Here is a 16,203-nt window from a genome sequence, read left to right on the forward strand (position 1 = left end):
GGACTCAACCTGCAAGTTTACCTTTAGAGAATCCTGGACTAGGACTCCCAAGTCCCTTTGCACTTCAGCATTATGAATGTTGTCACCGTTTAGAAATTAGTCCATGCCTCTATTCTTTTTTCCAAAGTGCAAGACCTCGCACTTGCCCACGTTGAATTTCATCAGCCATTTCTTGGACCACTCTCCTAAACTGTCTAAATCTTTCTGCAGCCTCCCCACCTCCTCCATACTACCTGACCCTCCACCTATCTTTGTATCATCAGCAAACTTAGCCAGAATGCCCCCAGTCCCGTCATCTAGATTGTTAATATATAAAGAGAACAGCTGTGGCCCCAACACTGAACCCTGCGGGACACCACTCGTCACCGGTTGCTTTTCCGAAAAAGAACCTTTTATCCCAACTCTCTGCCTTCTGCCTGACAGCCAATCGTCAATCCATGTTAGTACCTTGCTTCGAATACCATGGGCCCTTATTATTTTACTCAGCAGTCTCCCATGAGGCACCTTATCAAAGGCCTTTTGGAAGTCAAGATAGATAACATCCATTGGCTCTCCTTGGTCTAACCTATTTGTTATCTCTTCAAAGAACTCTAACTCTAATGTCTGTGTTTCTGACAGTGTCTCTGTCTGCGTTTCTGGTAGTGACTCTGTACCTGTGTTTCTGACAGGGTCTCAGTGTTGCTGTCACTGTCTGTGTGTTTCTGTCAGTGTTTCTCTCTGTGTTTCTCCCAGTTTCTCTGTGTTTCTGTCAGTGTCTCTCTGTTTTTCTGTCAGTGTCTTTCTCTCTGTTTTTCTGTCAGTGTCTCTCTCACGGTCTTTCTGTCAGTGTCCCTGTGTTTCCGTCATTGTCTCTCTGTCGGTCTTTCTGTCAGTGTCTCTCTCTCGGTCTTTCTGTCAGTGTCTCTGTGTTTCTGTCAGTTTCTCTCTCTGTGTATCTGTCAGTGCCTCCCTCATTGTGTGTCCGTCAGTGCATCTCTCTCGGTCGTTCTGTCAGTGACTGCGTTTCTGTCAGTGTATCTCTGTGACTCTGTCAGAGTCTGTGTTTATGTCAGTGTCTCTCTGTGTTTCTGTCAGTGACTCTCGGTCTTTCTGTCAGTGTCTCTGTATTTCTGTTAGTATCTGTGTTTCTGTCAGTGTCTCTCGGTCTTTTTGTCAGTATCTCTGTGTTTTTGTCAGTCTCTCTCTCGGTGTTTCTGTCAGTGTCTCTCTCTCTGTGTTTCTCCAAGTGTCTCTCGCTCTGTGTTTCTGACAGTGTCTCGCTGTGTTTCTGTCAGTGTCTCTCTCTCTGCGTTTCTCCCAGTGTCTCTGTGTTTCTGAAAGTGTCTCTCCCTCGGTCTTTTTGTCAGTGTCACTCTGTGTTTGTATCAGTGTTTCGCTCTCTCAGTGTTTCTGTCAGTGTCTGTGTTTCTGTCAGTGTCTGTGTTTCTGTCAGTGTCTCTGTGTGTTTCTGTCAGTGTCTCTCTCTGTGTTTCTGTCAGTGTCTCGCCCTGGGTTTCTGTCAGTGTCTCTCTGTGTGTTTCTGTCAGTGTCTCTGTGTGTTTCTGTCAGTGTCTCTCTCTGTGTTTCTGTCAGTGTCTCTCGGTGCATCTGTCAGTGTCTCTCTCGCTGTGTTTCTGTCAGTGTCTCTATCTGTCTTTCTGTCAATGTCTCTCTCTATCTTTGTCTCTGTCAGTGTCTGTGTGTGTTTTTCTGTCACTGTCTCAGTGTGTGTTGCTGTCAGTGTCTCCGTGTGTGTGTTTGTCAGTGTCGGTGTGTGTGTGTTGCTGTTAGTCTCAGTGTTTCTGACAGGGTCTCAGTGTTGCTGTCACTGTCTGTGTGTTTCTCTCTGTGTTTCTCCCAGTTTCTCTGTGTTTCTGTCAGTGTCTTTCTCTCTGTTTTTCTGTCAGTGTCTCTCTCACGGTCTTTCTGTCAGTGTCCCTGTGTTTCCGTCATTGTCTCTCTGTCGGTCTTTCTGTCAGTGTCTCTCTCTCGGTCTTTCTGTCAGTGACTCTGTGTTTCTGTCAGTGTCTCTCTCTCGGCGTTTCTGTCAGTGTATCTCTGTGACTCTGTCAGAGTCTGTGTTTCTGTCAGTGTCTCTTGCTGTGTATCTGTCAGTGCCTTCCTCATTGTGTGTCCGTCTGTGCATCTCTCTCGGTCTTTCTGTCAGTGTCTCTGTGTTTCTGTCAGTGTGTGTCTCTCTCTCTCTCTGTGTCTCTGTGTTTCTGTCAGTGTCGCTCTCTCTGTTTTTCTGTCAGTGTCTCTCGGTGTTTCTGTCAGAGTCTGTGTTTCTGTCAGTGTTCCTCTCTGTTTTTCTGTCGGTGTCTCTCTCGGTGTTTCTGTTAATGTCTGTGTTTCTGAAAGTGTCTCTCTCTGCGTTTCTGTCAGTGTCTCTGTACCTGTGTTTCTGTACTGTCTCTGTGTTCCTGTCAGTGTCTCAGTGTATTTCTGTCACTGTCTCTCTCTGCCTTTCTTTTTTTTTTAAAATATATTTTATTAAAGTTTTCAAACAACATTTTTCTGTTTTTACAAATCAACATAAAATAATACAATAACTGGTAAATAACATTATTTAAATAATATAGTGAACTAACAAAGTGACAAAAAATAGTCACTCTACTCCCCCCCCCTCCTCCCCCCCCTCCTCCCCCCCTCCTCCCTCTCCCCCCCCCCCCCCCCCTTCCCCCCCCCCCCACCCCCCGGCCCGGTTGCTGCTGCTGTCAATCTATTTTCCCTTAACGTTCCGCGGGATAGTCAAGGAACGGTTGCCATCGCCTGGAGAATCTCTGAGCCGATCCTCTCAGCGCAAATTTTATTCGTTCCAGCTTTATGAACCCTGCCATGTCGTTTATCCAGGCCTCCACGCCGGGGGGTTTCGCTTCTTTCCACACAAGTAGGATCCTACGCCGGGCTATCAGGGATGCAAAGGCCAGAATATCGGCCTCTTTTGCCTCCCGCACTCCCGGCTCTTCCGCTACCCCAAATATCGCTAACCCCCAGCCTGGCTTGACCCGGACCTTCACCACCTTTGAAATCACCCTTGCCACTCCCCGCCGGTGCTCATCCATTGCCGGACACGACCAGAACATGTGTGTGTGGTTCGCCGGGCTTCCCGAGCACCTCCCGCACCTGTCCTCCACTCCGAAGAACCTGCTCATTCTTGCTCCCGTCATATGTGCTCTATGTAGAACCTTAAATTGAATCAGGCTAAGCCTGGCACACGAGGAAGAGGAATTTACCCTACTTAGAGCATCAGCCCACAGCCCCTCCTCAATCTCCTCCCCAAGCTCTTCTTCCCATTTTCCCTTCAGCTCCTCTACCAGCACCTCCCCCCCATCTCTCATCTCCTGATATATTTCGGACACTTTGCCCTCCCCGACCCATACCCCCAAAATCACTCTATCCTGGATCCCCTGTGTCGGGAGCTGCGGAAATTCCCTCACCTGTTGCCTCGTAAACGCCCTCACTTGCATGTATCTGAAGATATTCCCCGGGGGCAACTCATATTTTTCCTCCAGCGCTCCCAGGCTCGCAAACATCCCATCTATAAACAGGTCCCTCAGTTTCCTAATTCTTGCTCGTTGCCAACTCTGGAACCCTCCATCCTTCCTGGGACAAACCTGTGGTTATTCCTAATCGAGGACCACACCGAGGCACCCGTCACCCCCCTGTGTCGCCTCCACTGGCCTCAGATCCTCAAGGTTGCCACCACCATTGGGTTTGTGGTGTACCTTTTCGGGGAGAATGGCAGCGGTGCCGTCACCAGCGCCTTTAGGCTCGTTCCTTTACAGGACGCCATCTCCAGCCTCTTCCACGCCGCCCCCTCTCCCTCCCTCATCCACTTACAAACCATCGCCACATTGGCCGCCCAGTAGTAGTCGTTCAGGCTCGGCAGCGCCAGTCCCCCTCTATCCCTACTGCGCTGCAGGAACCCCCTCTTTACCCTCGGCGTCTTCCCTGCCCACACAAAGCTCATAATGCTCCTGTCTATTTTTTTGAAAAAGGCCTTTGTGATCAGAATGGGGAGACATTGAAACACGAAAAGAAACCTCGGGAGGACCATCATTTTTACCGCCTGCACTCTGCCCGCCAATGAGAGCGGCAACATATCCCACCTCTTGAAGTCCTCCTCCATCTGCTCCACCAGTCCCGCCAGATTAAGTCTGTGTAGAGTTCCCCAGTTCCTGGCTATCTGGATCCCCAAATATCGGAAGCTCCTTTCCACTCTCCTTAACGGCAGAGCGTCTATTCCTCTTCCCTGGTCCCCGGGTGTATTACAAAAAGCTCGCTCTTCCCCATATTTAGCCTGTATCCCGACAAATCTCCAAACTCCCTCAGTATCTGCATACTCTGGCATCCCCTCTACAGGGTCCGCAACATATAGCAGTAAATCATCAGCGTAGAGTGATACTCGATGCTCCTCTCCCCCTCTAACCACCCCCCTCCATTTCTTAGAGTCCCTCAACGCTATGGCCAGTGGTTCAATTGCCAATGCGAACAGTAAAGGGGACAGGGGACACCCCTGTCTTGTTCCCCTGTGTAGCCGAAAATACCCCGATCTTTGCAGGTTTGTGACTACACTTGCCACTGGGGCCCCATGTAGGAGTCTGACCCATCTAACAAACCCCTCCCCGAACCCAAACCTCCTCAGCACCTCCCACAAATAGTCCCACTCCACCCTATCGAATGCCTTCTCCGCATCCATCGCCGCCACTATCTCTGCCTCCCCCTCTGCTGGGGGCGTCATCATCACCCACAGCAGCCGTCGAACGTTGACATTCAGTTGTCTCCCCTTTACAAACCCTGTCTGGTCTTCATGCACCACCCCCGGGATGCAATCCTCTATCCTTGTCGCCAGCACTTTTGCCAGCAGTTTGGCGTCTACATTTAGGAGTGAGATAGGCCTGTATGACCCACATTGCAGTGGATCTTTATCCCGCTTCAGAATTAATGATATCGTCGCCTCCGACATTGTCGGGGGTAGTATCCCCCCTTCCCTGGCCTCGTTAAAGGTTCTCGCCAACAGCGGGGCCAACAGGTCCACATATTTCCTGTAGAATTCCACCGGAAACCCGTCTGGTCCCGGGGCCTTCCCTGCCTGCATGTTCCCCAGTCCCTTAGTCACCTCGTCCACCTCGATTGGCGCCCCCAGACCTGCCACCTCCTGCTCCTCCACCCTCGGGAACCTTAGTTGGTCCAGAAAATGTAGCATTCCCTCTTTTCTCCCCGGGGGTTGGGACTTATATAGCCTCTCATAAAAGGTCTTAAACACCTCATTTACCTTCCCTGCTCTCTGCTCCATAGTTCCCGTTTCATCCCTAACTCCCCCAATCTCTCTCGCCGCTATCCTCTTACGAAGTTGGTGGGCCTTTTCCCCATACTCATATCGCATCCCCTGTGCCTTCCTCCACCGTGCCTCTGCCTTTCCTGTGGTGAGCAGGTCAAACTCCATCTGAAGTCTTCGCCTTTCTCTATCTAGTCCTTCGTCTGGGGCCTCCGCATATCTTTTATCCACCCTCAAAATCTCCTCCACTAATCTCTCCCTTTCTTTGCCCTCTTGTTTCTCCTTGTGGGCTCTAATGGAGATCAGCTCTCCCCTAACCACCGCCTTCAGCGCTTCCCATACTACCCCCACCTGAACCTCACCATCGTCATTGACTTCCAGGTATCTCTCAATACACCCCCGCACCCTTCCACAGACCCCCTCATATGCCAATAGTCCCACATCCAGTCGCCAGAGTGGGCGCTGCTCCCTCTCCTCTCCTAGTTCCAGATCCACCCAGTGCGGGGCGTGGTCTGAAACGGCTATGGCCGAGTACTCCGTTCCTGCCACCTTCGAGATCAGTGCACTACTCATAACAAAGAAGTCTATTCGGGAATAAACCTTGTGGACATGGGAGAAAAAGGAAAACTCTTTGGCCAACGGCCTAGCAAACCTCCACGGATCCACTCCCCCCATTTGTTCCATAAATCCCCTAAGCACCTTGGCTGCTGCCGGCCTTCTTCCGGTCCTGGATCTAGACCGGTCTAGCCCTGGATCCAGCACAGTATTGAAGTCCCCCCCCCCCGCATTACCAAGCTTCCCACCTCCAGGTCCGGGATACGTCCCGCGTCATCCCAGTTCGGGGCATATACATTCACCAGCTCGACTGCCTCTCCCTGCAATCTACCACTCGCCATCACATATCTTCCCCCGTTATCCACCACTATATTCTTAGCCTCGAACGACACCCGTTTCCCCATCAGTATCGCCACCCCCCTGTTTTTCGCGTCCAACCCTGAGTGGAATACCTGTCCCACCCATCCTTTTCTTAACCTAACCTGTTCCGCCACCTTCAGATGCGTCTCCTGGAGCATGACTACATCCGCCTTCAGTCTTTTTAAGTGCACGAACACCCGGGCCCTCTTAATCACCCCATTTAGGCCTCTCACATTCCACGTGATCAGCCGGATTGGGGGGCCACTCGCCCCCCCCACCCCGCCGACTAGACATCCCCTTTTCTGGGCCAGCCCCCCATTCAGGTCCCGCGCACCCACCTGCCCCCCAGGCGGCGCCTTCCTGTCCTCGCTAGATCCCCAACTAGCATGTTTTCACCCCCCATAATGCTTCCGAAAGACAGCTAACTCTAGCTGACCCCAGCTTCCCCCGTTCTCTCTTTGACCTCCTTGCGTGTGGGGCTCTCTTCCTTCCTGCGCCTATCTTCCCGCCATCATCTCCATAGCGCGGGAAAAAACCCGCGCTTTCCTATCGGCCCCGCCCCCTATGGCGCAGCTCCCTCATTCCCCATCCCCCCTCTCTGTCCCTTTTTCCACCGGCGCCCACATTTCTTCGTGTCCCCCCATCAAACAAAGAACAAAGAAATGTACAGCACAGGAACAGGCCCTTCGGCCCTCCAAGCCCGTGCCGACCATGCTCCCGACTAAACTACAATCTTCTACACTTCCTGGGTCCGTATCCTTCTATTCCCATCCTATTCATATATTTGTCAAGATGCCCCTTAAATGTCCCTATCGTCCCTGCTTCCACTACCTCCTCCGGTAGCGAGTTCCAGGCACCCACTACCCTCTGCGTAAAAAACTTGCCTCGTACATCTACTCTAAACCTTGCCCCTCTCACCTTAAACCTATGCCCCCTAGTAATTGACCCCTCTACCCTGGGGAAAAGCCTCTGACTATCCACTCTGTCTATGCCCCTCATAATTTTGTATACCTCTATCAGGTCTCCCCTCAACCTCCTTCGTTCCAGTGAGAACAAACCGAGTTTATTCAATCGCTCCTCATAGCTAATGCCCTCCATACCAGGCAACATTCTGGTAAATCTCTTCTGCATCCTCTCTAAAGCCTCCACATCCTTCTGGTAGTGTGGCGACCAGAATTGAACACTATACTCCAAGTGTGGCCTAACTAAGGTTCTATACAGCTGCAACATGACTTGCCAATTCTTATACTCAATGCCCCGGCCAATGAAGGCAAGCATGCCGTATGCCTTCTTGACTACCTTCTCCACCTGTGTTGTCCCTTTCAATGACCTGTGGACCTGTACTCCTAGATCTCTTTGACTTTCAATACTCTTGAGGGTTCTACCATTCACTGTATATTCCCTACCTGCATTAGACCTTCCAAAATGCATTACCTCACATTTGTCCGGATTAAACTCCATCTGCCATCTCTCCGCCCAAGTCTCCAGACAATCTAAATCCTGCTGTTATCCTCCGACAGTCCTCATCGCTATCCGCAATTCCACCAACCTTTGTGTCATCTGCAAACTTACTAATCAGACCAGTTACATTTTCCTCCAAATCATTTATATATATAGATTATATTCAAGGGGATAGACATTCCCCATCCAACGTTACTATATAATAAACCTCCCGTTTCCCACTTTACATTTCTGTACCACCACCTCGTTGCTTCCCCCCCAACATCAAACTCTCAGTTCTAGTCCAGTTTCTCTTCTTGGATGAAGGTCCATGCCTCATCCGCCGTTTCGAAGTAGTAGTGCTTGCCCTGATGCGTGACCCACAATCGCACCGGCTGCAGCATCCCAAATTTTATTTTCTTCCTGTGAAGCACCGCCTTGGCCCGATTAAATCTCGCCGTCCTTCTCGCCACCTCCGCACTCCAGTCCTGATACACTCGTATCACCGCATTCTCCCACTTGCTACTCAGTACCTTCTTTGCCCAGCTCAAGACAGCATCTCTGTCCATGAAGCGGTGAAATCTCACCACTATCGCCCTTGGTATTTCACCCACCTTTGGTCTTCTCACAAGGACCCGGTACGCTCCTTCCACCACCAGGGGGCCCGTTGGGGCCTCAGCTCCCATTAGCGTATGGAGCATCGTGCTCACAAAAGCCCCAACATCAGCTTCCTCTGTTCCTTCGGGGAGACCTAGAATCCGTAGGGTCTACCTCCTCGAGCTGTTCTCCAGGGCTTCCAGCCTTTCTATGCACCTCTTATGTAGCGCCTCATGCGTCTCTGTTTTTACGACCAGGCCCTGTACCTCATCCTCATTTTCGGCTACCTTTGCCTTCACTCCACGGAGCTCTATCTACTGGACCTTTTGTGTTTCCTTCAGTCCATCGATTGCCAATAGCATCGGCGCCAGCACCTCCTTCTTTAGTTCCTCCGCACATTGTCGGAGGAATTCCTGCTGGTCCGGGCCCCATGTCGTCTGGGCTCCAGCCGCCGCCATCTTGCTTCTCCCTTCTCTTCTCTGCCGCTGCTCCAAAGGATCCTTCGCAATCTGGCCACTACCACTAGTCCTTTCCATACACACACGGGGGGACACCTTCCTTCGTCACCCCACACTGGGTTTGGTCTGAAAAAATTTCCATTGGGGCTCCCGAAAAGAGCCTCAAAGTCCGTTAGAACGGGAGCTGCCAAACGTGCGGCTTAGCAGTGCATCGCCGCAACCGGAAGTCTCTCTGCCTTTCTATCAGTGTGTCTCAGTCTTTCTGTCAGTGTCTCTCGGTGCATCTGTCAGTGTCTCTCTCTGTGTTTCTGTCAGTGTCTCTCTCTGTGTTTCTGTCAGTGTCTCTCTCTGTGTTCCTGTCAGTGTCTCTGTGTTTTTCTCTCAATGTCTCTGTACCTGTCAGTGTCTCGGTGTATGTCTGTCAGTGTCTCTCTCTGTGTTTCTATCAGTGTGTCTCAGTTTTTCTGGTAGTGTCTCTCGGTGCATCTGTCAATGTCTCTCTCGCTGTGTTTCTGTTAATGTTTCCTCTCTCTCTGTTTCTGTCAGTTTCTATGTGTGTTTTTCTGTCATTGTCTCGGTGTTTCTATCAGTGTCTCTCTGTGAGTCTGTCAGCGTCTGTGTTTCTGACAGAGTCTCTCTGTGCGTTTCTGTCAGTGTCTCTCTCTGTGTTTCTATCAGTGTGTCTCAGTCTTTCTGTCAGAGTCTCTCGGTGCATCTGTCAGTGTCTCTCTCGCTGTGTTTCTGTCAGTGTCTCTCTCTGTCTTTCTGTTAGTGTCTCCCGCTATGCGTTTCTGTCAGTGTACCTCTCTGCGTTTCTGTCAGTGTACCTCTCTGCGTTTCTGTCAGTGTACCTCTGTGTGTTTCTGTCAGTGTCTCTGTGTTCCTGTCAGTGTCTCAGTGTATTTCAGTCAGTGTCTCCCTTTGCTTAGGTTCAGTCAGTGTCTCTCTCTCTCTCTGTTTCGGTCAGTGTCACTCTGTGTGTGTTTTTGTCAGTGTCTGTGTTTGTTTTTCTGTTACTGTCTCTGTGAGTGTGTTTCTGTCGTGTCTGTGTGTGTTTCTGTCAGTTTCTCTCTCTCTCGATGTTTCTGTCAGTGTCTGTCTGTGAATCTGTCAGTCTGTCTTTCTGTCAGTGTCTCCCTCTGTGTTTCTGTCAGTGACTCCCTGTGTGTTTCTGTCAGTGTCTCTCTGTGTGTTTCTGTCAGTGTCTCTCTGTGTGTTTCTGTCAGTGTCTCTCTCTGTGTGTTTCTGTCAGTGTCTCTCTGTGTGTGTTTCTGTCAGTGTCTCTCGGTGCATCTGTCAGTGTTTCTCTGTGACCCTGTCAGAGTCTGCGTTTCTTTCAATGGCTCTGTACCTGTCAGTGTCTCAGTGTATTTCTGTCAGTGTCTTTCTCTGTCTTTCTAGCAGTGTGTCTCCGTCTTTCTGGTAGTGTCTCTCGGTGCATCTGTCAATGTCTCTCTCGCTGTGTTTCTGTCTCTCTCGCTGTGTTGCTGTCAGTGTACCTCTCTCTCTGTTTTTCTGTCACTGTCTCTGTGTTCCTGTCAGTGTCTCTGTGTTTTTCTCTCAATGTCTCTGTGTTCCTGTCAGTGTCTCGGTGTATGTCTGTCAGTGTCTCTCTCTCTGTCTTTCTATCAGTGTGTCTCCGTCTTTCTGGTAGTGTCTCTCGGTGCATCTGTCAGTGTCTCTCTCGCTGTGTTTCTGTCAATGTCTCTCTCTCTGTATCTGTCATGTGCCTCCCTCATTGTGTGTCCGTCAGTGCTTCTCTCTCGGTCTTTCAGTCAGTGTCTCTCTGTGACTCTGTCAGAGTGTGTGTTTATTTCAGTGTCTCTGTGTTTCTGTCAGTGTCTCTCTGTGACTCTGTCAGAGTGTGTGTTTATTTCAGTGTCTCTGTGTTTCTGTCAGTGTCTCTCTGTGACTCTGTCAGAGTGTGTGTTTATTTCAGTGTCTCTGTGTTTCTGTCAGTGTCTCTCTGTGACTCTGTCAGAGTGTGTGTTTATTTCAGTGTCTGTGTTTCTGTCAGTGTCTCTCTCTCGGTCTTTCTGCCAGTGTCTCTCTCTCTGTGTTTCTGTCAGTGTCTCTCTCTCCCTCTCAGTGTCTCTGTATTTCTGTCAGTGTCTCTGTGAGTCTGTCAGAGTCTGTGTTTCTGTCAGTGTCCCTCTCTCTGTGTTTCTGTCAGTGTCCCTCTCGGTGTTTCTGTTAATGTCTGAGTTTCTGACAGTGTCTCTGTACTTGTGTTTCTGTCAGTTTCTCTGTCTCTCTCTCTCTGTATACGTGTGTCTATCTCTGTGTTTCTGTCAGCGTCTCCCTTTCCTTAGTTTCAGTCAGTGTCTTTCTCTCTGTTTCGGTCAGTATCGCTCCATGTGTGTTTTTGTCAGTGTCTGTGTTTGTTTCTCTGTCACTGTCAGAGTCTCACTGAGTTTCTGTCAGTGTCTGTGTGTGTGTGTTTCAGTCAGTGTCTCTCTGTGAATCTGACAGTGTCTCTCTCTCTGTGTTTCTCTGTGTCTCTCTCTGAGTTTCTGTCAGTGTCTCTGTGAATCTGTCAGTTTCACTTTCTCCGTGTTTCTGTCAGTGTCTCTCTGCGTTTCTCCCAGTGTCTCTCTCTGCGTTTCTGTAGTGTCTCTCTCTTTCAGTGTTTCTGTCAGTCTGTCTCTCACCGTTTCTGTCAGTGTACCACATGTGTGTTCCGTCAGTGTCTCTGTACCTGGTGATTCTGTCAGGGTCTCAGTGTTGCTGTCACTGTCTCTTTGTTCCTGTCAGTGTCTTGGTGTATTTCTGTCAGTGTCTCTCTCACTGTGTTTCTGTCAGTGTCTCTCTCGGTCTTTCTGTTAGTGTACCTCTGTGTGTTTCTGTGAGTGTACCCCATGTGTGTTCTGTCAGTGTACCTCTCTCTGTTTTTCGGCCAGTGTCTCTGTGTGTTTCTGTCAATGTCTGCCTCTCTCTCTGTTTCTGTCAGTGTCTATGTGTATTTGTCCGTCACTGGCTGTGTGTGTGTTTCTGTCAGTGTCTCTGTGTGTGTGTGTTTGTCAGTGTCTGTGCGTGTGTGTTTCTGTTAGTGTCTGTGTGTGTGTGTTTGTGAGTGTCTGTGCGTGTGTTTCTGTGGTTCTGCCTGTGTCTCTATCTCGGTCTTTCTGCCAGTGTCACTGTGTTCCTGTCAGTGTCTCTCTCTGTTTCTGTCAGTGTCTCTCTGTGTTTCTGACAGTGTCTCTCTCTGTGTTTCTGTCAGTGCCTCTCTCTCTCTGTTTCTGTCAGTGTCACTCTCTCTGTGTTTCTATCAGTGTCTCTCTGTGAGTCTGTCAAAGTCTGTGTTTCTGTCAGTGTCTCTCTCTGCTTTTCTGTCAGTGCCCCTGTACCTATGTTTCTGACAGAGTCTCTCTGTGCGTTTATGTCAATGTCTCTGTACCTGTGTTTCTGTCAGGGTCTCAGTGTTTTCTGTCAGTGTCTCTCTCTGTCTTTCTACCAGTGTGTCTCAGTCTTTCTGTCAGTGTCTCTCGGTGCATCTGACAGTGTCTCTCTCGCTGTGTTTCTTTCAGTATTTCTCTCTGTCTTTCTGTTAGTGTCTCCCTCTCTGCGTTTCTGTCAGTGTACCTCTGTGTGTTTCTGTCAGTGTACCTCTCTCTCTGTTTTTCTGTCAGTGTCTCTGTGTGTTTCTGTCAATGTCTCTCTCTCTCTCTGTTTCTGTCAGTGTCTATGTGTGATTTTCTGTCACTGTCTGTGTGTTTCTGTCAGTGTCTGTGTGTGTGTGTGTGTTTGTCAGTGTCTATGTGTGTGTGTGTTTGTGTTAGTGTCTCTCTGTTTCTGTCAGTATCTCTGTGTATTTTTCTATCAGTGTCTCTTTTTCTGTGTTTCTGTCAGTTTCTCTGTGTATCTGTCAGTGCCTCCCTCATTGTGTGTCCATCAATGCATCTCGCTCGATCTTTCTGTCAGTGTCTCTCTCGCGGCGTTTCTGTCTGTGTATCTCTGTGACTCTGTCAGAGTCTGTGTTTCTGTCAGTGTCTCTCTGTGTGCTTCTGTCAGTGTCTCTCTCTGTATTTTTGTCAGTGTGTCTCTCTGTTTCTGTCAGTGTCTCTCTCTGTATTTTTGTCAGTGTGTCTCTCTGTTTCTGTCAGTGTCTCTGTGGGCAGGATCTGCCAGCGCCCTGCCATAACCGGTGCGCAATGCAGCCAGTTGATCCCCAGATGCCCCCGCCCAGGATTCCCGACAGCCCCGCAAGGTCTGGTTAGATGGGCAAGACTCAGTCTTACACGGCTAAGTGAGTTTAAGAACCCACTTAATTCTGTTTGTGCTGCATCTCAAGACCACCTGGTATCTATCGGGTACGCTGATGAGAACCCAGTCAGGTGCCGATCAGTATAGGTGGAACGTTATCCGGGGTGGGTCTCCCAGGTGATCGAAGGCCCCCAAATGGTCGGCCTCCGGGCAGGGTGGCACCCTGGTACTGTTAGTGCCAACTGGATAGCTTGGCACTGCCAGCCTTGCACCTTTGCATTGTCACCCTGGTATGCTGCCAATTCCACGTGGGCGACAGCCTTCCACTGCCAGGTTGCCCAGGTGGCACTACTAGGCTTGCAGGGTACTGCCAGGGTGCCCGGCTGTCGGTGCCAAGCTGGAAATTTTCCCGCACCAGGATCGAGAGTGTCCTGCCCGTGTGAGATGGGGTGCAGTGGAGCTCAATTAACCCCTTCTTGGTGAGTTGGGGTGCTGGGGGCGGGGGTCCAAGGTATCGGGACACCATTTTAAATGGTATCCTGATCTCTTCCTGCATTTAGGAGCAGTGTGTCTGGCGCTATTGAATTTCAGTAGCCTTCCCAGCGGTGTTTTGTTTAACCTGATCGCTGCATTTGAATCTGACTCCAAGGATTCCTGACCAATTAGAACATAGAACATAAAACATGCAGTGCAGAAGGAGGCCATTCGGCCCATCGAGTCTGCACCGACTCACTTAAGCTCTCATGTATCTGCACTCCCCCCCCCGCCCCCCCCCCACCAACCCAGAAACCTCCTCCGTCACCCAATGGTGACCACCCGCTTTCACCTTAGTCCCGTTCTACTTGGTGACGGTCTACAAACGCTCTCATCCTGTCAGCACATTGTATTTCTCAAATGCTAAACTGCCTTCTTTCTCTCCTCACAGGGGAAGAGAACTTAGAACCATTCTCCTCATCAGGTGAGTAACAAGTGAGCACAGGGGCGGGGCACAGGAGAGTGACGACCATCCTGGGTGATGGACGTTCCTAGGCCTGTGCTACTGGACGCAGATGCCAAGCCTTGGTCGAGTGGGACCAGGGAGAGTGGGACCAGGGAGGGTGGAACAAGAGGGGTGGGACCAGGGAGGGTGGAACCAGGGAGGCTGGGACCAGGGAGGGTGGAACAAGAGGGGTGGGACCAGGGAGGGTGGGACCAGGTAGGGTGGAACAAGAGGGGTGGGACCAGGGAAGGTGGAACCAGGGAAAGTGGGACCAGGGAGGGTGGGACCAGGGAGGGTGGGACCAGGGAGGGTGGAACCAGGGAGGGTGGAACCAGGGAGAGGGGAACCAGGGAGAGGGGAACCAGGGAGAGGGGAACAAGGAAGGGTGGAACAAGAGGGGTGGGATCAGGGAAGGTCGGACCAGGGAGAGTGGGACCAGGGAGAGTGGGGCCAGGGAGAGTGGGACCAGGGAGAGTGGGACCAGGGAGGGTGGGACCAGGGAGGGTGGGACCAGGGAGGGTGGGACCAGGGAGGGTGGAACCAGGGAGAGGGGAACCAGGGAGAGGGGAACAAGAGGGGTGGGACCAGGGAAGGTCGGACCAGGGAGAGTGGGACCAGGGAGAGTGGGACCATGGAGAGTGGGACCAGGGAGGGTGGGACCAGGGAGGGTGGAACCAGGGAGAGGGGAACCAGGGAGAGGGGAACCAGGGAAAAAGGGTTGGACCAGGGAGAGTAAAACAAGAGGGGTGGGACCAGGGAAGGTCGGACCAGGGAGAGTGGGACCAGGGAGAGTGGGACCAGGGAGAGTGGGACCAGGGAGGGTGGGACCAGGGAGGGTGGGACCAGGGAGGGTGAAACCAGAGGGGTGTAACCAGGGAGAGGGGAACCAGGGAGAGGGGAACCAGGGAGAGGGGAACCAGGGAAAAAGGGTTGGACCAGGGAGAGTGGAACAACAGGGGTGGAACCAGGGATAAAGGGTCGGACGGAGTGGTCAGCCGATACTGACTGATTAGATTTTTCCATTGAAGCAGTGTATATGCATATGTGCATCGGTACACCTGCGCAAAAGCATGTACGTGCCTGTGGGGGCTCAAACCCAAGTGTACATGTGTGTGGGTGTTTTAGTCTGCCTGTGTATCAGTCTGTATGTGGGTGTATGTGTCAGTGTGGGTGTTTCAGTCTGTATGTGTGTGTGTGTGTGTGTGTCAGTATAGGTGTTTCAGTTTGTGTGTGTCAGTGTAGGCGTTTCAGTCTGTATGTGTGTCAGTGTAGGTGTTTCAGTCTGTATGTGTGTGTGTGTCAGTGTAGGCGTTTCAGTCTGTATGTGTGTGTGTCAGTGTAGGTGTTTCAGTCTGTATGTGTGTGTGTGTCAGTGTAGGTGTTTCAGTCTGTATGTGTGTGTACGTGTTTCAGTGTGTGTGTGTGTCAGTGTAGGTGTTTCAGTCTATGTATGTGGGGGTGTTTCAGTCTGTGTGCGTCAGTGTGGGTGTTTCAGTCTGTGTGTGTGTGCATTGTCGGTGTTTCAGTCTTTGTGTGTATCTGTCAGTCTGTGTGTGTGTGTCAGTGTGGGTGTTTCAGTCTGTGTGTGTGTGTCATTGGGGGTGTTTCAGTCTTTGTGTGTATGTGTCAGTCTGTGTGTTTCAGTCTGTGTGTGTGTGTCAGTGTGGGTGTTTCAGTCTGTGTGTGTGTGTCAGTGTGTGGGTTTCAGTCTGTGTGTGTGTCAGTGTGGGTGTTTCAGTCTGTGTGGGTGTGTGTCAGTGTGGGTGTTTCAGTCTGTGTGTGTGTGTCATTGGGGGTGTTTCAGTCTTTGTGTGTATGTGTCAGTCTGTGTGTTTCAGTCTGTGTGTGTGTGTGTCAGTGTGGGTGTTTCAGTCTGTGTGTGTATGTGTGTGTGTCAGTGTGGGTGTTTCAGTCTGTGTGTGTGTCATTGGGGGTGTTTCAGCCTTTGTGTGTATGTGTCAGTCTGTGTGTTTCAGTCTGTGTGTGTGTGTGTCAGTGTGGCTGTTTCAGTCTGTGTGTGTGTGTGTCAATGTGTGTGTTTCAGTCTGTGTGTGTGTGTCAGTGTGGGTGTTTTCAGTCTGTGTGTGTGTGTGTGTGGGTGTCAGTGTGGGTGTTTCAGTCTGTGTGTGTGTGTGTCATTGTGGGTGTTTCCGTCGGACAGGGTTGCAAGGTTAGGACATACCCGGAACATATGTACTTGATTCGCTGGGCCCCTCCAACACCACTCACACCTATCCTCTACCCCCCAATGAACATTCAATTCAATCCTTGTTAAATCTGCATGTTCTTCCGGTGTCTGTGTGGGTTTCCTCCGGGTGCTCCAGTTTCCTGCCACAAGTCACGTGATAGCG

At 50.8% G+C, this 16,203-nt stretch overlaps 1 protein-coding gene across 1 annotated transcript in view; it reads left to right on the top strand.

Annotated features, from left to right (window-relative positions):
- LOC140427364 (regulator of G-protein signaling protein-like) overlaps window positions 1-16,203 on the top strand; it is a 520,007-nt gene that overhangs the window by 487,571 nt on the left and 16,233 nt on the right. Inside the window, exon 10 of the mRNA XM_072512913.1 lies at window positions 13,799-13,831. Coding sequence (XP_072369014.1) covers window positions 13,799-13,831 — 33 coding nt within the window. The remainder of the gene's footprint in view (window positions 1-13,798; window positions 13,832-16,203) is intronic.

Source organism: Scyliorhinus torazame, chromosome 7, assembly GCF_047496885.1.
Source record: "Scyliorhinus torazame isolate Kashiwa2021f chromosome 7, sScyTor2.1, whole genome shotgun sequence".
Classification (NCBI taxonomy): domain Eukaryota; kingdom Metazoa; phylum Chordata; class Chondrichthyes; order Carcharhiniformes; family Scyliorhinidae; genus Scyliorhinus; species Scyliorhinus torazame.